This window comes from Lithobates pipiens, unplaced genomic scaffold (assembly GCF_037356315.1).
Source record: "Lithobates pipiens isolate NorthernLeopardFrog02 unplaced genomic scaffold, aLitPip1_a1.2 Scaffold_201, whole genome shotgun sequence".
In the NCBI taxonomy this organism is placed as follows: domain Eukaryota; kingdom Metazoa; phylum Chordata; class Amphibia; order Anura; family Ranidae; genus Lithobates; species Lithobates pipiens.
In genome coordinates, this window is record NW_027507772.1 from 60,251 (window position 1) to 84,794 (window position 24,544).

The 24,544-nt window shown below is 49.3% G+C and overlaps 1 protein-coding gene across 4 annotated transcripts in view; it reads left to right on the top strand.

The window, feature by feature from the left end:
• Nucleotides 1-24,544, top strand: part of LOC144000273 (uncharacterized) — a 52,999-nt gene that overhangs the window by 23,321 nt on the left and 5,134 nt on the right. For 3 of the 4 annotated variants that reach the window (XM_077494004.1, XM_077494006.1, XM_077494008.1), the window contains exons 2-3: nucleotides 20,992-21,039; nucleotides 23,969-24,095. In XM_077494004.1, the coding sequence (XP_077350130.1) occupies nucleotides 24,062-24,095 (34 nt within the window). In that variant the 5' untranslated portion in view covers nucleotides 20,992-21,039; nucleotides 23,969-24,061. The remainder of the gene's footprint in view (nucleotides 1-20,991; nucleotides 21,040-23,968; nucleotides 24,096-24,544) is intronic. The other variant, XM_077494005.1, reaches the window with a different exon arrangement.

Sequence of the window (24,544 nt, forward strand, 5' to 3'; positions counted from 1 at the left end):
GTCTCAGTGACTCGTGATCACGGCGCCCTCCGCAGGGAGCGTGCACAGGGGGATGTCATATGACGGCCTCCCGGGAATTCACGTCCGCGCTGTGCCCGTCATTTGCCCACAGCGCGGATGTCAGGGGGTTAAACAGGTGGTGAGGAGGCAATATAACACCTTCTTGCCTCCTGTCAAATGCCCTCTGAAGAGCGACCTGAATGTGGATTGCTGTTCAGAGGGCACAACATGTTTAAATGAGCCCTAAGGCAGTTCAGACAATCCCTTATTTTTTGTCCATTCAGTAGGGAACAGGAGGGACTATTTCATGTTTTCTTTGGGGCACTGCTAAGTAATCTTCTGGTTTTCAACAAGTACAAAATCCCGGGGAGACGGTGCCAATAAGAGATCTATAACCGTCCATCTGCGTGTGTATGGACCTCCCAGTAGTGTGCAGACGTGGATTGTTGGGGATGAAAACAAAAGATTGACATACATGACTACAGAGGTGCAATCACAAAGAGACCATCAAAGAGACAGCGGGGGAGGGATCTGGGTCCCATGTGGGATGGTCGGATGGTCATGGGGGGGCGGCATTATCTGCACTGCCCATGGGGGGGCGGCATTGTCCGCACTGCCCATGGAGGGAGCGGCATTGTCCGCACTGCCCATGGGGGGCGGCATTATCCGCACTGCCCATGGGGGGGCGGCATTGTCCGCACTGTCCATGGGGGGGGGCGGCATTGTCCGCACTGTCCATGGGGGGGGCGGCATTGTCCGCACTGCCCATGGGGGGCGGCATTATCCGCACTGCCCATGGGGGGCGGCATTATCCGCACTGCCCATGGAGGGAGCGGCATTGTCCGCACTGCCCATGGAGGGAGCGGCATTGTCCGCACTGCCCATGGAGGGAGCGGCATTGTCCGCACTGTCCATGGAGGGAGCGGCATTGTCCGCACTGCCCATGGGGGGGCGGCATTATCCACACTGCCCATGGGGGGGTGGCATCATCTGCACTGCCCATGGGGGGGCATTATCCGCACTGCCCATGGGGAGGTGGCATTGGGGGCACTGAACCAATTGGCACCTTTGTTTTGTTTTTTGTGGGTTTACAACCACTTTAAATATTGCTTATAAATGTGTGTTTATTAGGATTGTACAATAAGTACATGGGTTGTGTGTATGTCAGGGGTTGACAAATTTGCTTTGAATTTAGGAGCCAGTTTTTGTTTTTTTAGAGTGGTATGGATTGTCAGCTCCCGGGGTAAGGCCACTCATTTTCACCCCCTATCCCTAACTCACAATGGAGCACCCAGTCAATAACTCCATTGAAACGCTGTTACATCAGGGTTATGGGCTGACCAGAAAGAGAGTAAAGCTGGCAACAGATGGAACTGGCTGGCACTGGCAGGTGACACTGGTTTGGAACTGGCAGGTGACACTATTGGCACTGGCAGGTGGTACTGGTTTGGAAGTTGCAGGTGGCCCTGGTTGGTGGTGGCACTAGTTGTCACTGGCAGATGGCACTGATTGGTGGTGGCACTGGTTGGCGGTGGCACTAGTTGGCACTGATTGGCGGTGGCACTGGCAGGTGGCACTGATTGGTAGTGGCAGGTGGCACTGATTGGCATTGGCAGGTGACACTGGTGTAGAACTGGTAGGTGGCACTGATTGGCGGTGGCACTGGTTGGTGGTGGCAGGTGGCACTGGTTGGTGGTTGCAGGTGGTATTGATTGGCGGGGGCAGGTGGCACTGATTGGCGGTGACACTGGTTGGTGGTTGCAGGTGGTATTGATTGGCGGTGGTACTGGTTGGTACTAGCAGATGGCACTGGTTGGTGGTGGCAGGTGGCACTGACTGGCCGTGGCACTGATTAGCACTAGCAGGTGGGACTGATTGGCGGTGGCACTGGCAGATGCCACTGGTTGGCGCTTGTGGGTGGCACACGGAGCACTCTGTTACTGAAATGTAACAGAGGAGCTGTCAGAATTGAGCTTAAAGCGGAGCTCCACCTTAAAGTGGACCTTCTGCTCATTGGAACCCTCCCCCCCTCCGGCGCCACAATTGGCACCTTTCAGGAGGGAGGGGGGTGCAGGTACCTGTACAGTACAGGTATCTGCATCACTTCCGGCGTAGATTCTGCAGAATCCACGCCCCTTTCCGCAGAATCTACGCCCCTTTCCGAAGGTCCCCCGCTGCCTGCTGGGAAACACACGGATCCCAGAGACAGCGGGGACCATCCTTATTGCGCAGAGCAACTCGCGCATGCGCAGTAGGGAACCGGGAAATGAAGCCGAAAGGCTCCACTTCCTGATTCCCATACCCAAGATGGCGGCGGCAGCACCCGAGAGACGATCGAGAGATCGGCTTCGGGTGCCGACATCGCGGGCGCGCTGGGCGGGTAAGTGTCATTATTCTAAAAGTCAGCAGCGGCAGTATTTGTAGCTGCTGACTTTTAAAAAGAAAAAATGGCGGACTCCCGCTTTAATGTCGGAATGGGCGGGACCCGGCCGGGGTGTGAAGCTGACCAGTAACAGAGAGGCGGTGTAGTGTCATATTTTGTTCCCCATCATAGAATGTTCCGGAAGTGACGCTGCGGCCAGAAATTTAGCACTGCGCATGCGCCATGCGTTCCAAACACTTGCGCCATGCGTTCCAAATGATTTGCGACAATGCAGACCAGTGAAACCGTCAGATAATGTCAGAGAAGTGAGGGGAGGTAATCCCCTCCCTGAGCCACAGTTACCCGCTCTCTCTCCGCCGCTCTCCGCTCTGTCTAAAGTTAATGTCACGATTACCTCCCCTCACTCCCGTGACATTATCTGACGCTTTCACTGAACTACATTGTCAGAAATCCTCTGGAACGCATGGTGCAAGCATTTGGAACGCATCGCGCATGCGCAGTGCAAAATTTCCGGCCGCAACGTCCCTTCCGGAGCGTTCTATGATGGGGAGCAAAATATGACACTACAGCGGATATGTCAGATTTGAGCTTGAGTCGGGGTGGGCGGGCCCCGCTCGGGGTGGGCGGGCCCCGGCCGGGTGAGCGGGACTCAGCAGCTATCAAACACCGGCCAACGATTGGGCTGCTTAAGAAAAGAGGCGCGGCCACATACACGTAGCGGCCCGCCCAGATTCCATTGGCTGGTGTTTGATAGCTGCCGGGTCCCGCCCACCCCGGCCGGGTCCCGCCCACCCCGGACGGTTTCCTCCCACCCCGACATAAAGCTGAAATCTCTCCTTTGCTTGTCAGTGTCACACACAGTGCGCAGCCGCAGAGTGTGGAGGAGGGGGGAGGGGGGCAGTCATTGTTAATAGTGATAGTGAGTGGGCTGGTGGCAGCTTAGGCGTCAGGTTGTGATTTCTGGTGGCATTGGTGACCTGGCGCCTGGGGTTTGTGGAGCCCTGGTGTATGTCTTGTGTTGATTGTAACTAAAAAATGTCATAAAAAAGGACTTGATTTAAAAAATATTCAAAAAAAACATTTGTACCTATGGGAATGTGACCCCAAAACATTTTTTGAAAAAAAAAAAAAAAATTATGAAAAAAATAATATACTTTGAAAAAAAAATTTTTGGAAAAAAAAATTTTTTTGAAAAAATAAAAAATCTATGAAAAAAAAAATTATCTTTGAAAAAAAACACTTACCAATCTCAGTGTCTGTATCCCGGTGATGTCTATTGGCTTTACAGCCGGAACCGAAACATCGAACGACGGCTCTGAAACAGCCGCGCACAAACGCTCGGGTCCTCTTCAGCTTGGAGGGCTTTTTGGTTGGGGTATCTGCAGGCTGGTCACTGACACCTCCTACCATGGCCCTTCCTTTGCTGGGTTTCTCTTTGATGTTTTTCAGAGAAACAATCTGATTACATTTAAATCGGTTCATTATTAAGAATAAAGAAACTCGCTTTAAATGTATGACAACAAATATTGCAATGAAATTGAATTGACCGAAATCAAATCCAATAATATCACAAGGTATCTCTCAGGAGAGATAAAAGCCAACCTCACTTGTCAGTGGACAGTCAACTTCTGATGAATTCTGCCCCAGCGTCTGAATATATAGGGGGACTCAGCCAATGAAATCACAGTGACTTTGGCTCAGCCAATCACAGTGACTTTGGCTCAGCCAATCACAGTGACTTTGGCTCAGCCAATCACAGTGACTTTGGCTCAGCCAATCACAGTGACTTTGGCTTAGCCAATCACAGTGACTTTGGCTCAGCCAATGAAATCGTGTGCTTTTTTTTTTTTTAATTAACTGACAATTCGGGCCGGCAGTTGACGCATGCGCAGTTTGATCGGGATTTTTGCGGCATCTTCCGCGCATGCGTCAACTTCCGGGCCGATCGGGATTTTTTTTTTTTTTTGCGGCATCTTCCGCGCATGCGTCAACTTCCGTCCCGGACGTTGACGCATGCGCAGTGTGATCGGAATTTTTGTGGCATTCTCGCACATTCGTCAACTTCCTGGTTGAAGGGCGCCTGGTCGCCGAATATGTCGTTACAGATGAAGAATAAATCTACAGGAAAATGGCGGCTGAGGGTGACAGGAAGTTCCGGTCAGTGATGTATTTCCGGTGGAGGTGAGATCCCGGAAGTGGTATGGGAGGTGATCGGAGAGGGGGGAGGGTAGACATGTCTCCTCCATAGACCATTGTGGTAAAATTTCATGAAATGTTACCACACCGGAACGTCGTACAACTCGTGTTCCGTTTGATTTCGCGACCTGTCAGAATGTGTAACGGAAGTGACGTTCCTCGGCGCCGCCATCTTCGTACACCCCTCACTCCTCCACAGTAAGGATACACTGAGAAGGGGGGAGAGTGGACATCTTGTTACACCCACCGTTATTTTGCTTTTTACACTTATTTTTAACTGCAATCTGGCTTTATATGATGAATTACAGGACTTAAAACTCCGTCTGACTCGTTAGATGTTGAATTTTAAAAGCAGCGATCTTCTGTCAAATTTGTAAACCTGCGAGATGAGCAGGGATGCCGCTGATTATAAAATTCACCATCTAACCAGTCAGACGGAGTCCTGAGTCCGGTATTTCTCTATATCAACCCAGATTATAGGAAAAATACGTGTGAAATGCTACACTCCTGTCCCAGTGACCCCCTCCCCCCATGTTTTCAGAAAATAGGACACATATATATATATATGAGGAGGATCTGTCACCAGGAAATGGGGATAAATCATATTTATCATACATCCGGGGTGCCTCTCAGTCCTCCATGTTGTTGTTTCGGCTCCCTGCCCCCTCCTCCTGTGAAGTCACGTGACTCCCGCAGAGATGGACATAACGACTCAGATAAGAGTAGGCGTGACCAGTGCATGGGATGGGCGTGGCCTGAGCGGGTGAGGCGGGAACATATCACACTGCCATCACGTGGCTTTGTTCCAACTGACGCGTGCACAGCTAGAGCCGTTAGCCTGTGACGTCAGCAGGAGGCGTGGCCTGAGCCGATATATATAGCTGAGCCGTTAGGGCGGAGCTTCAGTGTGTGGTGAACGCCGAAGAGGAAACATCTGCTGTACAGAGCTCCGGGTGAGGAGCCATTGGACTACAGCGGGGTCACGTGGTGTCTGTGGGTCCGGGGAACTTGTTGCCTCTGCTCAGGATCTGAGGAACTACAACTCCCAGCATGCACTGTGTAAGCAATGGGGTTTCAGCTCCCAGCCTGGAATAAGATGTTACAGGACTACATATCCCAGCATGATTTCTTCTATAGATGTACTACAAGTGCCAGCAATCTCTACATACCCCAGCCTTCTCCCCTCCCCCTCCTCAGGCGTAATCGCACCCCGCATTCATCTCCCACAAGCGGTGGTGGGTCTCTTACCCCCCCGGGTTAGAGGTGGGCGGGTTGGGCCTGAGGGGGGAAGAATGGGTGTTGGGAGATGAGTGGGGAGGGGGGGCTGGAGGCGGTGCAATTCCCCCTGGGGAGGGGGAGGGGAGCGGACTGGGGTATGTAGAGATCACTGGCACCTGTAATATCTCCATAGAGAAAATCATGCTGGGATATGTAGTCCCACAGCGTCCTATTCCAGGCCGGGAGCTGAACCCCCGTCACTTACACAGTGCATGCTGGGAGTTGTAGTTCCTCAGATCCTGAGCAGAGGCAGCAGGTTCCCCGACACACAGACACCACGTGACCCGGCTGTAGTCCAATGGCTCCTCCCCCGGAGCTCTGTGTGGGGGATGGTCCCTCCTCCCCCGCTATCCACACACTGACACCCACATCCCCACCCACCTACCACCGAGGGTGTGGCTCCAATTGCCCACCCCCCTCCTTACCCCAAGCCCCACCTACCTGTCTGGGTGATGATCCAGGGAATAGCCGATCGCCTCTCGGAGGGGTCAGGAAGGAATTTTCCCCCAGCTGTAGCACATTGGCTCACGCTATGCTGGGGGTTTTTCGCCTTCCTCTAGATCAACTGCCCCTCCCCAGACCCAAAATGGGTGGCAATGCCTCTAAGGCTCCGCTACACCCACTCATCTACCCCCAAGGGTGGCAATGCCTCTCAGGCTCCGCTACACCCACTCATCTACCCCCAAGGGTGGCAATGCCTCTCAGGCTCCGCTACACCCACTCATCTACCCCCAAGGGTCAAAATGCCTCTCAGGCTTCAATACACCCACTCATCTACCCTCAAGGGTCAAAATGCCTCTCAGGCTCCAACACACTCATCTACAACCAAGGGTAGCAATGCCTCTAATCAGGCTCTACCTGCCTCACCTACCACTAAGAGGGGGGTGCTACCACCCTGGGTATGGGGCGAGCGTGGGCAGAAGAGCTTCCCCCCAAGTTTCATCTGCCCTCACTCCCCAACACCCAGCGTACTGGTGCTTCCCCCCAGGCCCCAAAAAACTGCACTAATCTACCCCCAAGAGTGGAAATGCCTCTGATCAGGCTCCACTACACCCACTCATCTACCCTCAAGGGTGAAAATGCCTCTCAGGCCCCAACACACCCATCTACAACCAAGGGTAGCAATGCCTCTAATCAGGCTCTACCTGCCTCACCTACCACTAAGAGGGGGGTGCTACCACCCTGGGTACGGGATGAGCGTGGGCAGTGGAGCTTCCCCCCAAGTTTCATCTGCCCTCACTCCCCAACACCCAGCGTACTGGTGCTCCCCCCCCAGGCCCCAAAAAACTGCACTCATCTACCACCAAGTGGTGGAAATGCCTCTGATCAGGCTCCACTGCCTGTCTCAACTACCACCAAAAGTGAATGCTACCACCCTGGGTATGGGGTGAGTGTGGGCAGTTGAGCTTCCCCCAAAGTTTCATCTGCCCTCACTCCCCAACACCCAGCATGTTGGTGCTTCTCTCAGGCCCCACCAAACTGCACTAATCTACCCCCAAGAGTGAAAATGCCTCTGATCAGGCTCCACTGCCTGTCTCAACTACCACCAAAAGTGAATGCTACCACCCTGGGTATAGGGTGAGTGTGGGCAGTTGAGCTTCCCCCAAAGTTTCATCTGCCCTCACTCCCCAACACCCAGCATGTTGGTGCTTCCCTCAGGCCCCACCAAACTGCACTAATTTACACCCCCAAGGGTGGCAATGCCTCTGATCAGGCTCCACTACACCCACTCATCTACCCCCAAAAGTGAATGCTACCACCCTGGGTATGGGGTGAGTGTGGGCAGTTGAGCTTCCCCCCAAGTTTCATCTGCCCTCACTCCCCAACACCCAGCGTACTGGTGCTTCCCCCCCAGGCCCCAAAAAACTGCACTCATCTACCACCAAGTGGTGGAAATGCCTCTGATCAGGCTCCACTGCCTGTCTCAACTACCACCAAAAGTGAATGCTACCACCCTGGGTATGGGGTGAGTGTGGGCAGTTGAGCTTCCCCCAAAGTTTCATCTGCCCTCACTCCCCAACACCCAGCATGTTGGTGCTTCCCTCAGGCCCCACCAAACTGCACTAATCTACCCCAAGAGTGGAAATGCCTCTGATCAGGCTCCACTACACCCACTCATCTACCCCCAAAAGTGAATGCTACCACCCTGGGTATGGGGTGAGTGTGGGCAGTTGAGCTTCCCCCCAAGTTTCATCTGCCCTCACTCCCCAACACCCAGCGTACTGGTGCTTCCCCCCCAGGCCCCAAAAAACTGCACTCATCTACCACCAAGTGGTGGAAATGCCTCTGATCAGGCTCCACTGCCTGTCTCAACTACCACCAAAAGTGAATGCTACCACCCTGGGTATGGGGTGAGTGTGGGCAGAAGAGCTTCCCCCCAAGTTTCATCTGCCCTCACTCCCCAACACCCAGCATGTTGGTGCTTCCCCCCCAGGCCCCACCAAACTGCACTAATCTACCCCAAGAGTGCAAATGCCTCTGATCAGGCTCCACTACACCCACTCATCTACCACCAAAAGTGAATGCTACCACCCTGGGTATGGGGTGAGTGTGGGCAGTTGAGCTTCCCCCCAAGTTTCATCTGCCCTCACTCCCCAACACCCAGCATGTTGGTGCTTCCCTCAGGCCCCAAAAAAACTGCACTCATCTACCCCCCCAAGGGTGGCAATGCCTCTGATCAGGCTCCACTACACCCACTCATCTACCACCAAAAGTGAATGCTACCACCCTGGGTATGGGGTGAGTGTGGGCAGTTGAGCTTCCCCCCAAGTTTCATCTGCCCTCACTCCCCAACACCCAGCATGTTGGTGCTTCCCTCAGGCCCCAAAAAAACTGCACTCATCTACCACCAAGTGGTGGAAATGCCTCTGATCAGGCTCCGCTGCCTGTCTCAACTACCACCAAAAGTGAATGCTACCACCCTGGGTATGGGGTGAGTGTAGGCAGAAGAGCTTCCCCCCAAGTTTCATCTGCCCTCACTTCCCAACACCCAGCATGTTGGTGCTTCCCTCAGGCCCCACCAAACTGCATTAATCTACCCCCCCAAGGGTGGCAATGCCTCTGATCAGGCTCCACTACACCCACTCATCTACCACCAAAAGTGAATGCTACCACCCTGGGTATGGGGTGAGTGTGGGCAGTTGAGCTTCCCCCCAAGTTTCATCTGCCCTCACTCCCCAACACCCAGCGTACTGGTGCTTCCCCCCCAGGCCCCAAAAAACTGCACTAATCTACCCCAAGAGTGCAAATGCCTCTGATCAGGCTCCACTACACCCACTCAACTACCACCAAAAGTGAATGCTACCACCCTGGGTAGGGGGTGAGTGTGGGCAGAAGAGCTTCCCCCCAAGTTTCATCTGCCCTCACTCCCCAACACCCAGCGTACTGGTGCTTCTCTCAGGCCCCACCAAACTGCACTTATCTACCCCAAGGGTGGAAATGCTTCTTCTTAGGCTCCGCTGCACCCATTCATCTACCCCCAAGGGTGGCAGTGCCTCTTACTGCATAGTGTTTTATACATTTGCAATTTAGTCTCTTCTGTGTGATTTTTTATTTGATATTTTAATAAAATGTCATAACTTAATTATATTTGTCGGTGTGGTTTTGTTACATTTCTATAGAACTGTTTCTTTAGGGGTTTTTTTATGTGAACAGAGGGGGATGGGTATTCCATTTTGTTTTTTTGAAAACCTGATCGCTGGCTGATTGACAAATAAAAGCGATCATCTATGGCCAACGTTGGGGACTTTAGCAGCACATAGATTGTGTCATTTTCTCTCCTTCCACAATGGGGGGGACAGAAAGAAACTTGCTTGATTCCCCCCATCAACACAGAGGGGGAAATCCCTCCCATAGTGATATTGTGTTCCGCCAGCGGGGAGCTTATCCCGCTAGCAGAACAGAATGATCACTGCTGGCAGCCATAGCCACTGGCTGCGATCGCATGAAAAAAATCCAGCAGGCTGGGTGTGCTGAAGTCGATGGATTTCAGTACAACCAGCCTGCCCGTGGATGGATTGAATCTCAGCCCTGTCCCTGTTGAAGCAGTCGAGGTTCAATCCTTCTGTGGCCGGTTTTAGATGGTAAGTTCCGAGAGGGCTGATATGAATGTACAATATAAATGTGTAAATTGTTGGCATTATAGATATACATGTGATAAATAAAATACATTTATGTTTTAGGGAAATCACGTAAATTGGAAGGTTGTGACTGGATCTCTTTATAGGATATTTAGTGAAAGCAATAAAGAGTAACAATCCTATGTAGGGACAAACCTGCAACTAAACATATATATAGAGTTAGGGCCGCACTTCACAGAGGAGCCTTGGGGGGGCGCTGCACCTTCCACATAGATTTGGAAATGAGAGCAACAAAAGTCTCCTCTGAATTATTAGACGTGACAATTCGTTTTTGTTTTATTGCTGGATAGTTGGTAAATCTGCTTGGAAATTCTTTTCCTGTATTGTGCAATCTCCTTCCACGTGCAACCATAAAAAGACAGAGCGGGCGCCCAGGCCTAGTGCCTCACCCTAAAACCATCGCTTTATTCATAGAAAAAGTGGTAATTATTATACTCACAAGGTGACAAATGTATCAATCACATCACATAGTAACACCGTCATCCAATCCACATTGCCTCACATTAGGGATGAGCGGAACACCCCCGGATCGCATCGCATCAGAACTTGGGTACAGACAGAACATTTGTGTGAACACCAGTGAAGTCTATGGGACACGATATATGCAAGTTATTGCCATAAAAAGTGTTTGGGGACCCGGGTCCTGCCCCAGGGGACATGGATCAATGCAAAAAAACGTTTTTAAAATGGCCGTTTTTTGTTTTTATTTTAGGAGCAGTGATTCTAATAATGCTTAAAGTGAAACAATAAAAATTAAATATTCCTTTAAATATCATTCCTTAAGGGTTCCCTTAGTCTGCCTGTAAAGTAGCGCATTTTCCCCATGTTTAGAACAGTACCGCAGCAAAATGACATTTCTAAAGGAAACAATGTCATTCAAAATTGCTTGAGACTGTAATGTATTGCCAGATCCCAGCAATATACATAAAAATCATTGATAAAAACAGCGTGGGTTCCCCCCTCCTTACATCCGGTGTCCCCATCAGTCCTTCTTACATCCAGTGTCCCCATCAGTCCTCCTAACATCTGGTGTCCCCATCAGTCCTTCTTACATCCGGTTTCCCCATCAGTCCTCCTAACATCCGGTGTCCCCATCAGTCCTTCTTACATCCGGTGTCCCCATCAGTCCTACTAACATCCGGTGTCCCCATCAGTCCTCCTAACATCCGGTGTCCCCATCAGTCCTTCTTACATCCGGTGTCCCCATCAGTCCTCCTAACATCTGGTGTCCCCATCAGTCCTCCTAACATCTGGTGTCCCCATCAGTCCTTCTTACATCCGGTGTCCCCATCAGTCCTCCTAACATCCGGTGTCCCCATCAGTCCTCCTAACATCCCGTGTCCCCATCAGTCCTTCTTACATCCGGTTTCCCCATCAGTCCTCCTAACATCCGGTGTCCCCATCAGTCCTTCTTACATCCGGTGTCCCCATCAGTCCTTCTTACATCCGGTGTCCCCATCAGTCCTCCTAACATCTGGTGTCCCCATCAGTCCTCCTAACATCTGGTGTCCCCATCAGTCCTCCTAACATCTGGTGTCCCCATCAGTCCTCCTAACATCTGGTGTCCCCATCAGTCCTCCTTACATCTGGTGTCCCCATCAGTCCTCCTAACATCCGGTGTCCCCATCAGTCCTCCTAACATCTGGTGTCCCCATCAGTCCTCCTAACATCTGGTGTCCCCATCGGTCCTCCTAACATCTGGTGTCCCCATCAGTCCTCCTAACATCTGGTGTCCCCATCAGTCCTCCTAACATCTGGTGTCCCCATCAGTCCTCCTAACATCTGGTGTCTCCATCAGTCCTCCTTACATCTGGTGTCCCCATCAGTCCTCCTAACATCCGGTGTCCCCATTAGTCCTCCTTACATCTGGTGTCCCCATCAGTCCTCCTTACATCTGGTGTCCCCATCAGTCCTCCTTACATCTGGTGTTCCCATCAGTCCTCCTTACATCTGGTGTCCCCATTAGTCCTCCTTACATCTGGTGTCCCCATCGGTCCTCCTAACATCTGGTGTCCCCATCAGTCCTCCTAACATCTGGTGTCTCCATCAGGCCTCCTAACATCTGGTGTCCCCATCAGTCCTTACATCTGGTGTCTCCATCAGTCCTCCTAACATCTGGTGTCCCCATCAGTCCTTACATCCGGTGTCCCCATCAGTCCTCCTAACATCCGGTGTCCCCATCAGTCCTCCTAACATCCGGTGTCCCCATCAGTCCTTCTTACATCCGGTGTCCCCATCAGTCCTCCTAACATCTGGTGTCCCCATCAGTCCTCCTAACATCCGGTGTCCCCATCAGTCCTTCTTACATCCGGTGTCCCCATCAGTCCTCCTAACATCTGGTGTCCCCATCAGTCCTTCTTACATCCGGTTTCCCCATCAGTCCTCCTAACATCCGGTGTCCCCATCAGTCCTTCTTACATCCGGTGTCCCCATCAGTCCTCCTAACATCCGGTGTCCCCATCAGTCCTCCTAACATCCGGTGTCCCCATCAGTCCTTCTTACATCCGGTGTCCCCATCAGTCCTCCTAACATCTGGTGTCCCCATCAGTCCTCCTAACATCTGGTGTCCCCATCAGTCCTCCTAACATCTGGTGTCCCCATCAGTCCTCCTAAAATCTGGCGTTCCCATCAGTCCTCCTAACATCTGGTGTTCCCATCAGTCCTCCTTACATCTGGTGTCCCCATCAGTCCTCCTAACATCTGGTGTCCCCATCAGTCCTTCTTACATTCGGTGTCCCCATCAGTCCTCCTAACATCTGGTGTCCCCATCAGTCCTCCTAACATCTGGTGTCCCCATCAGTCCTCCTAACATCTGGTGTCCCCATCAGTCCTCCTAAAATCTGGCGTTCCCATCAGTCCTCCTAACATCTGGTGTCCCCATCAGTCCTTCTTACATCCGGTGTCCCCATCAGTCCTCCTAACATCTGGTGTCCCCATCAGTCCTCCTAACATCTGGTGTCCCCATCAGTCCTCCTAACATCTGGTGTCCCCATCAGTCCTCCTAACATCTGGTCTCCCCATCAGTTCTCCTTACATCTGGTGTCCCCATCAGTCCTCCTTACATCTGGTGTCCCCATCAGTCCTCCTTACATCTGGTGTCCCCATTAGTCCTCCTTACATCTGGTGTCCCCATCAGTCCTCCTAACATCTGGTGTCCCCATCAGTCCTCCTAACATCTGGTGTCTCCATCAGGCCTCCTAACATCTGGTGTCCCCATCAGTCCTTACATCTGGTGTCTCCATCAGTCCTCCTAACATCTGGTGTCCCCATCAGTCCTTACATCTGGTGTCCCCATCAGTCCTAACATCTGGTGTCCCCATCAGTCCTTCTTACATCCGGTGTCCCCATCAGTCCTCCTAACATCCGGTGTCCCCATCAGTCCTCCTAACATCCGGTGTCCCCATCAGTCCTTCTTACATCTGGTGTCCCCATCAGTCCTCCTAACATCTGGTGTCCCCATCAGTCCTTCTTACATCCGGTGTCCCCATCAGTCCTCCTTACATCTGGTGTCCCCATCAGTCCTCCTAACATCTGGTGTCCCCATCAGTCCTCCTAACATCTGGTGTCCCCATCAGTCCTCCTAACATCTGGTGTCCCCATCAGTCCTTCTTACATCCGGTGTCCCCATCAGTCCTCCTTACATCTGGTGTCCCCATCAGTCCTCCTAACATCTGGTGTCCCCATCAGTCCTCCTAACATCTGGTGTTCCCATCAGTCCTCCTAACATCCGGTGTCCCCATCAGTCCTCCTAACATCTGGTGTCTCCATCAGTCCTCGTAACATCTGGTGTCCCCATCAGTCCTCCTAACATCTGGTGTCCCCATCAGTCCTCCTAACATCTGGTGTCCCCATCAGTCCTTCTTACATCCGGTGTCCCCATCAGTCCTCCTAACATCTGGTGTCCCCATCAGTCCTTCTTACATCCGGTTTCCCCATCAGTCCTCCTAACATCTGGTGTCCCCATCAGTCCTCCTAACATCTGGTGTCCCCATCAGTCCTCGTAACATCTGGTGTCCCCATCAGTCCTCCTAACATCTGGTGTCCCCATCAGTCCTCCTAACATCCGGTGTCCCCATCAGTCCTCCTAACATCTGGTGTCCCCATCAGTCCATCTACGGGCCTTCCTTTATCCAGATACACCACGTCTACGGATCTTCCTTTATCTAGATACACCAAATCTACGGGCCTTCCTTTATCCAGATACACCACGTCTACGGGCCTTCCTTTATCCAGATACACCACGTCTACGGATCTTCCTTTATCTAGATACACCACATCTACGGGCCTTCCTTTATCTAGATACACCACATCTACGGGCCTTCCTTTATCTAGATACACCACATCTACGGGCCTTCCTTTATCTAGATACACCACATCTACGGACCTTCCTTTATCTAGATACACCACGTCTACGGGCCTTCCTTTATCTAGATACACCACGTCTACGGGCCTTCCTTTATCTAGATACACCACGTCTACGGATCTTCCTTTATCTAGATACACCAAATCTACGGGCCTTCCTTTATCTAGATACACCACATCTACGGGCCTTCCTTTATCTAGATACACCACATCTACGGACCTTCCTTTATCTAGATACACCACATCTACGGACCTTCCTTTATCCAGATACACCACGTCTACGGATCTTCCTTTATCTAGATACACCACATCTACCGGCCTTCCTTTATCTAGATACACCACATCTACGGACCTTCCTTTATCTAGATACACCACATCTACGGACCTTCCTTTATCCAGATACACCACGTCTACGGATCTTCCTTTATCTAGATACACCACATCTACCGGCCTTCCTTTATCTAGATACACCACATCTACGGACCTTCCTTTATCTAGATACACCACGTCTACGGATCTTCCTTTATCTAGATACACCACGTCTACGGGCCTTCCTTTATCTAGATACACCACGTCTACGGACCTTCCTTTATCTAGATACACCACGTCTACGGGCCTTCCTTTATCTAGATACACCACATCTACGGGCCTTCCTTTATCTAGATACACCACGTCTACGGGCCTTCATTTATCTAGATACACCACGTCTACGGATCTTCCTTTATCTAGATACACCACGTCTACGGGCCTTCCTTTATCTAGATACACCACGTCTACGGACCTTCCTTTATCTAGATACACCACATCTACGGACCTTCCTTTATCTAGATACACCACGTCTACGGGCCTTCCTTTATCTAGATACACCACGTCTACGGACCTTCCTTTATCTAGATACACCACATCTACGGACCTTCCTTTATCTAGATACACCACGTCTACGGGCCTTCCTTTATCTAGATACACCACGTCTACGGGCCTTCCTTTATCTAGATACACCACGTCTACGGACCTTCCTTTATCTAGATACACCACATCTACGGACCTTCCTTTATCTAGATACACCACGTCTACGGGCCTTCCTTTATCTAGATACACCACGTCTACGGACCTTCCTTTATCTAGATACACCACGTCTACGGGCCTTCCTTTATCTAGATACACCACATCTACGGGCCTTCCTTTATCTAGATACACCACGTCTACGGACCTTCCTTTATCTAGATACACCACATCTACGGACCTTCCTTTATCTAGATACACCACATCTACGGGCCTACGGGCCTTCCTTTATCTAGATACACCTCGTCTACGGACCTTCCTTTATCCAGATACACCTCGTCTACGGGCCTTCCTTTATCTAGATACACCACGTCTACGGGCCTTCCTTTATCTAGATACACCTCGTCTACGGACCTTCCTTTATCTAGATACACCACGTCTACGGGCCTTCCTTTATCTAGATACACCACGTCTACAGGCCTTCCTTTATCCAGATACACCACGTCTACGGGCCTTCCTTTATCTAGATACACCACGTCTACGGACCTTCCTTTATCTAGATACACCACGTCTACGGGCCTCCCTTTATCTAGATACACCACGTCTACGGGCCTTCCTTTATCCAGATACACCACGTCTACGGGCCTTCCTTTATCTAGATACACCACGTCTACGGACCTTCCTTTATCTAGATACACCACGTCTACGGGCCTCCCTTTATCTAGATACACCACGTCTACGGACCTTCCTTTATCTAGATACACCACGTCTACGGGCCTTCCTTTATCCAGATACACCACGTCTACGGGCCTCCCTTTATCTAGATACACCACGTCTACGGGCCTTCCTTTATCTAGATACACCACATCTACGGGCCTTCCTTTATCTAGATACACCACGTCTACGGGCCTTCCTTTATCTAGATACACCTCGTCTACGGACCTTCCTTTATCCAGATACACCACGTCTACGGGCCTTCCTTTATCTAGATACACCATGTCTACGGGCCTTCCTTTATCCAGATACACCACATCTACGGGCCTTCCTTTATCTAGATACACCACGTCTACAGGCCTTCCTTTATCTAGATACACCTCGTCTACGGACCTTCCTTTATCCAGATACACCACGTCTACGGGCCTTCCTTTATCTAGATACACCTCGTCTACGGACCTTCCTTTATCCAGATACACCACGTCTACGGGCCTTCCTTTATCTAGATACACCACGTCTACAGGCCTTCCTTTATCCAGATACACCACGTCTACGGGCCTTCCTTTATCTAGATACACCACGTCTACGGGCCTTCATTTATCTAGATACACCACATCTATGGGCCTTCCTTTATCTAGATACACCACATCTACAGGCCTTCCTTTATCCAGATACACCACGTCTACAGGCCTTCCTTTATCTAGATACACCACGTCTACAGGCCTTCCTTTATCTAGATACACCTCGTCTACGGACCTTCCTTTATCCAGATACACCACGTCTACGGGCCTTCCTTTATCTAGATACACCTCGTCTACGGACCTTCCTTTATCCAGATACACCACGTCTACGGGCCTTCCTTTATCTAGATACACCACGTCTACGGGCCTCCCTTTATCTAGATACACCACGTCTACGGGCCTCCCTTTATCTAGATACACCACGTCTACGGGCCTCCCTTTATCTAGATACACCACGTCTACGGGCCTTCCTTTATCTAGATACACCTCGTCTACGGACCTTCCTTTATCCAGATACACCACGTCTACGGGCCTTCCTTTATCTAGATACACCACGTCTACGGGCCTTCCTTTATCTAGATACACCACGTCTACGGGCCTTCCTTTATCTAGATACACCACGTCTACGGGCCTTCCTTTATCTAGATACACCACGTCTACGGGCCTTCCTTTATCTAGATACACCACGTCTACGGGCCTTCCTTTATCTAGATACACCACGTCTACGGGCCTTCCTTTATCTAGATACACCACGTCTACGGGCCTTCCTTTATCTAGATACACCACATCTACGGACCTTCCTTTATCCAGATACACCACGTCTACGGGCCTTCCTTTATCTAGATACACCACGTCTACGGGCCTCCCTTTATCTAGATACACCACGTCTACGGGCCTCCCTTTATCTAGATACACCACGTCTACGGGCCTCCCTTTATCTAGATACACCACGTCTACGGGCCTTCCTTTATCTAGATACACCTCGTCTACGGACCTTCCTTTATCCAGATACACCACGTCTACGGGCCTTCCTTTATCTAGATACACCACGTCTACGGGCCTTCCTTTATCTAGATACACCACGTCTACGGGCCTTCCTTTATCTAGATACACCACGTCTACGGGCCTTCCTTTATCTAGATACACCACGTCTACGGGCCTTCCTTTATCTAGATACACCACGTCTACGGGCCTTCCTTTATCTAGATACACCACGTCTACGGGCCTTCCTTTATCTAGATACACCACATCTACGGACCTTCCTTTATCCAGATACACCACGTCTACGGGCCTTCCTTTATCTAGATACACCACGTCTACGGATCTTCCTTTATCTAGATACACCACATCTACGGACCTTCCTTTATCTAGATACACCACGTCTACGGGCCTTCCTTTATCTAGATACACCACATCTACGGGCCTTCCTTTATCTAGATACACCACGTCTATGGACCTTCCTTTATCTAGATACACCACATCTACGGACCTTCCTTTATCCAGATACACCACGTCTACGGGCCTTCCTTTATCTAGATACACCACGTCTACGGGCCTTCCTTTATCTAGATACACCACGTCTACGGGCCTTCCTTTATCTAGATACACCACATCTACGGGCCTTCCTTTATCTAGATACACCTCGTCTACGGACCTTCCTTTATCCAGATACACCACGTCTACGGGCCTTCCTTTATGTAGATACACCACGTCTACGGGCCTCCCTTTATCTAGATACACCACGTCTACGGGCCTTCCTTTATCTAGATACACCACGTCTACGGGCCTCCCTTTATCTAGATACACCACGTCTACGGGCCTCCCTTTATCTAGATACACCACGTCTACGGGCCTCCCTTTATCTAGATACACCACGTCTACGGGCCTTCCTTTATCTAGATACACCTCATCTACGGACCTTCCTTTATCCAGATACACCACGTCTACGGGCCTTCCTTTATCTAGATACACCACGTCTACAGGCCTTCCTTTATCTAGATACACCTCGTCTACGGACCTTCCTTTATCCAGATACACCACGTCTACGGGCCTTCCTTTATCTAGATACACCACGTCTACGGGCCTCCCTTTATCTAGATACACCACGTCTACGGGCCTTCCTTTATCTAGATACACCACATCTACGGGCCTTCCTTTATCTAGATACACCACGTCTACGGGCCTTCCTTTATCTAGATACACCACGTCTACGGGCCTCCCTTTATCTAGATACACCACGTCTACGGGCCTTCCTTTATCTAGATACACCACATCTACGGGCCTTCCTTTATCTAGATACACCTCGTCTACGGACCTTCCTTTATCCAGATACACCACGTCTACGGGCCTTCCTTTATCTAGATACACCTCGTCTACGGACCTTCCTTTATCCAGATACACCACGTCTACGGGCCTTCCTTTATCTAGATACACCACGTCTACAGGCCTTCCTTTATCCAGATACACCACGTCTACGGGCCTTCCTTTATCTAGATACACCACGTCTACGGGCCTTCATTTATCTAGATACACCACATCTATGGGCCTTCCTTTATCTAGATACACCACGTCTACAGGCCTTCCTTTATCCAGATACACCACGTCTACGGGCCTTCCTTTATCTAGATACACCACGTCTACAGGCCTTCCTTTATCTAGATACACCTCGTCTACGGACCTTCCTTTATCCAGATACACCACGTCTACGGGCCTTCCTTTATCTAGATACACCTCGTCTACGGACCTTCCTTTATCCAGATACACCACGTCTACGGGCCTTCCTTTATCTAGATACACCACGTCTACGGGCCTCCCTTTATCTAGATACACCACGTCTACGGGCCTCCCTTTATCTAGATACACCACGTCTACGGGCCTCCCTTTATCTAGATACACCACGTCTACGGGCCTCCCTTTATCTAGATACACCACGTCTACGGGCCTTCCTTTATCTAGATACACCTCGTCTACGGACCTTCCTTTATCCAGATACACCACGTCTACGGGCCTTCCTTTATCTAGATACACCACGTCTACGGGCCTTCCTTTATCTAGATACACCACGTCTACGGGCCTTCCTTTATCTAGATACACCACGTCTACGGGCCTTCCTTTATCTAGATACACCACGTCTACAGGCCTTCCTTTATCTAGATACACCACGTCTACGGGCCTTCCTTTATCTAGATACATCACGTCTACGGACCTTCCTTTATCTAGATACACCTCGTCTACGGGCCTTCCTTTATCTAGATACACCACGTCTACGGGCCTTCCTTTATCTAGATACACCACGTCTACGGGCCTTCCTTTATCTAGATACACCACGTCTACGGGCCTTCCTTTATCTAGATACACCACGTCTACAGGCCTTCCTTTATCTAGATACACCACGTCTACGGGCCTTCCTTTATCTAGATACATCACGTCTACGGACCTTCCTTTATCTAGATACACCTCGTCTACGGGCCTTCCTTTATCTAGATACACCACGTCTACGGGCCTTCCTTTATCTAGTGTGACATTGGGGGAAGTTTAACTCAGTAGCAGATGCCTTTTCAGTAAGTTCACAGCGAACAGGAACTTTTGTTTAAGGGCATGGTAGCCCACTTTTATTAAAAAGGAACAACATAAAGTTCATACATGCACTTGGTTGCCCACACAAGGGTTCTTCTGCCAAAAAAACAATACATGAAAAATGCCAAGCCACCTGGCTCTCTTCAGCAGCACTGCCACCTAGGCTTTACAATTCAGCCCTCTTGGCCTTATAACAGGGTTCCCGCACAACTACTGCACCTCTTTTCAGTTTCCTTGCTGCTCAGGCCTTCCCCTTCAGGCTCTCATTTGTCTCAGATGCGCACAGCTTTAACACACACAGTGTCTATCTAGACAGCAGCCCCTCACTGCTCTGATCCTCAGACTTGGGTCTCTGGCTTTCTCTAGTGCACTCTCTGCACTCTCTGCACTCTCTGCACTCCTGGAGACCTCCTGTCTCTCTGGGTGGAGCCCAGAACCCTAATCCTGACTCTGCTATAAGCCCAGCACCCACCTGCTCAATCAACCAGCCAGACTCCTGGCTGTTCCAAAAACCCGGTCACAGGATTGGAGATTCCATCCCACCCATAACACTACGGAATCTCCGGGCTCCAGGTCCCAAATTGGATTTTACAAACTTTGGAGGAAACTGATAAAACAGATTCCCCCACATTAAATACTCCTGGAGCCCCTCAACCTGCCTATTTGAGAACCCTGGGCGACAATTATTAGGACAGGGAACTGTACTGTCACAATATATATATATAATTTGTATAACCACTCAAAGTCCGGCAATGTACTGGTATATATCGCTGGGGCTGAAGTGCTGGACACAAGAGCTAACACTCAGTCTGTTTTTCAGATGGAGAAGTGTTGGGAGAAGAGGACTTGCAGCTCGTTGTCGGGGACGGTAAGAACTTGTATGATGGGAGTACTTTATGCTGCTATCAGGGGATGGGATTGTAATTCTGCAGCTGCTGTCATGGCACATCCTTGGTCATGTCAAAGATATAGTGTAAGCGCTCAACTTGTATATATTTTTATAGTGCTACAAAATGATATGTGCTCAAATGTATATATAAGGTTACCCAAAGGAAGGAGGTTAATACTCTATTATAAAAATACAAAAAATATATAGAAATATATAAAGTGACTTATACATATATATATACATATAAACCAAAAAAATGGTGACTAGTGGATATTTTATCCCAAAGGGGAAAAAGGTGACTGTAGATTTACATAGGAAATAATCACAGTGATAAAGTCCATAAATGGATATATAGTCCAAAACAATCGTGCAAAGTGTCAATAACAGCCAGGGTTCTGTGATGTTATGACTGAAGAAAACAATATTTCACCATGTGACGATCCCACCACCGTATAGGGTACAGGCTTACCGGATCTATATGACCCTAGCAGACATACGCCTCAGGGGTCAATCAAAGCTTGTGATCCCAGCCAGAATGGTCTCAAGGATTAGATGTATCAGTCATGGTATATACGATCCCAACAAATGACTAGATGTGGTCACTATTCCTCATGTGCATATACAAGTCCAACAACGACTCAGGCATGGAAGATGGAGAAACAAAGCCAACATGGCATAATAACGTTTTTAAAAAAACTTTAATAAAAAATTTAATTTGCTAAAACTCACATTTCCAAGATGAACAATCAAGCATGTCAGAGAGAAAAAAATGGCAGTAGCGGAGTCCTCCCGACGCGTTTCGACCCACCGGTCATCATCTGGGGTGGACTCACACTACTAACCTACTGCCTTATATAGGTACTCACACAGTAAAGTGATGGCATTCCCCCATGTGTTGTAATTGTGCCCACTTCCGGTATATCCAAGATGGCGGACGGGCGTGCGTTCCACGCCTCGGTTAATATGCGTTCCACCCATATGTCAAAACCATTTGAGCCCAAAAATCATGATTGGAAGTGATAATAATTCTACTTCCGGTATACGAAAAAATGGCGGCCTGGCGTGCGTTCCACGCCTCGCAACGGGTGCGTTCCACCTATTCATGTTAATGTATAGAGAAAAAGGGGGTGTGGAAACGGACCTGTTTCATATAGTAAATATGCAAGAAGGAACGACCTATATGAGACTTTAATTGTTTTGGGCTTACAAATAGACATAAAAATATGTCCAGAACCCTTTTACAAGTGGTAATCAGGAACCGGAAGTGAGCATCTACGAACACCGGAACCGGAAGTGAATGTACGTCACTTCCGGAACGGAATGGGGATGTAAACAAGACATGAGTGCAAGGAGATCATTGTCTATTCTCTAATACTCATAAGAAGGTGGCGCTAATGACACCTAGTGACCACTAGTAAAATTACAACTTGATAATACAGAAACTATACAAACAATACATCACGCTGTACCCAATATAAATCACATGCTATGGGATAGTGACTTTATGATCTAAATAACTATCTTGCCATAAAACATAAAAATAAATGGATATACATATATGCAATGAATAAGATCATTCAAAAATGGTAAAATAAAAATAAAAATATAAAATATAAAATAAAAGCTACTTAATGAATTGTACCCACAAATAAACATACATAATGCCAGACTGCACATCGCTAATGTTGCGAGAAGGTCCTATGAATCGTCTATGAAAGCATTAATGTCCCACTCCACATTCATACCGAATGGGGAGTGGGACTGAAGCTCATATATCCAAAAAGTCTCAAGCCTGGAGACCCCACGAGTGAGGGGCCCACCTCTCCATGGTGGAGTGTATTTATCTATCGCGATAAATTGTGTGCCACGTAGATCATTATTATGGCATTCCCTATAGTGTTTCGGCACCGTGTGCTTGGATAATTTACTTCTGATCAGGGAAATGTGTTCGCCGACCCTCGTGGAAAAAGGTCTAGTGGTACGGCCAACATATTGCTTCCCACAGGGGCAGGTTATTAAATAAACCACATATTTAGTTTTACAGGTGCAAAAGCATTTAATTGAATATCTTTTTCCAGTTACTGTAGATGTAAATTCTGAAATTTTTCGTTGTGTCAGTGCATTGTGCTGACATACACTGCATTTTTTGCACGGGAAATAACCTACCATGTTATGAAAAAAAGTGGGCTGTGTTGGAGGATTAATGATGTTGGGGGCAATTTTGCTTTGCAAAGTAGGAGCCCCTCTAAATAGGACATTCGCTCTTTCAGGAAGATTAGGACCAAGCACAGGATCCTTTCTCAAAACCTCCCAATGTTTACTAAAAATCTTTTTTACTTGCCTATGTTGCATATTGAAGGTGGTTATAAAGGACCACTTAAATTTCTCACTATCATTCCGAGGGGTTTTCACCTGCAGGAGAGTGTCCCTGTTTATATTCGAGACTTCCTGTAGTTGTTTTTCCAAAGTGGGTGCATGATACCCCTTATCTAAGAACCGTTGTTTTAAGCAGTTTGCCTGATCCACAAAAGTATGATCATCAGTACAATTACGACGCAGTCTAATGAATTGACTGCGTGGAACGGAGGTAAGCCAACTTTTATGGTGGCAGCTATCAATGGCAATATAGCTGTTACGGTCAGTGGACTTGAAGTGGGTTTTGAAACTGAAACCCCCTGATGTAATTCCAATCTCTAAATCTAGAAATTGTATTTTATCGGTGCTGGTCTGGTAGGTTAATGAAATTCCCCTGTCATTATTATCCTTGGTCATGGCCATCGTCATCCGATGGTTCTCATCTCTTTATAGAGAGCAGGGAATTGTAGGCTCTTGTTTATTTTCTGGACCCGATTTCCCTGATTCTCCTGATTTTAATGGACCCCTCTGTCTGTCCTTCCCTCCCGCACAGGTGACGGTCACCTTCCACGATGTGGCCGCCTGCTTCGAGGAAGAGGACTGGGAGCTTATGGAGCAATGGCAGCAGGATCTGTAGCGGGACGCCATGAAGGAGATTCACTCTGCTTTGCACAATCTGGGTGAGTGAGGGGGCACGAGGGCATGGGATGGTGGGGGGTGGCAAATGTAGAGGAGGGAGAATACAACCTCACACGTACAATGGTTTCTGAAGAGCATTTGGCAGACAGTGGAGAGGTATTTCATCACCTGCTTGCCATCTGCTTGAACCCCTTGGACTCTGTAAATGCATTGTTATGCTACGCCCGCTGAAAGCGATAGGGGGGGTGGTATACCTTCTGTTGCAAAATAGATATTTGCCAGCACACCGCGGATCGACGCAAAGTAGCGCCCAAACGGATCGTTTATTGCATGATCAGAACAGAAGGAGAGTGCAACATTTCGGAGTCACGCAGGACCCCTTCGTCAGACATGTGATCATCACGTGCCTCCGAAAAACATGGGTGATGTCTGTATCATGTGATCTGGCTAGCTCTGAGGACAAGAAACGGTTTTCTCTCCAGCATAAAAG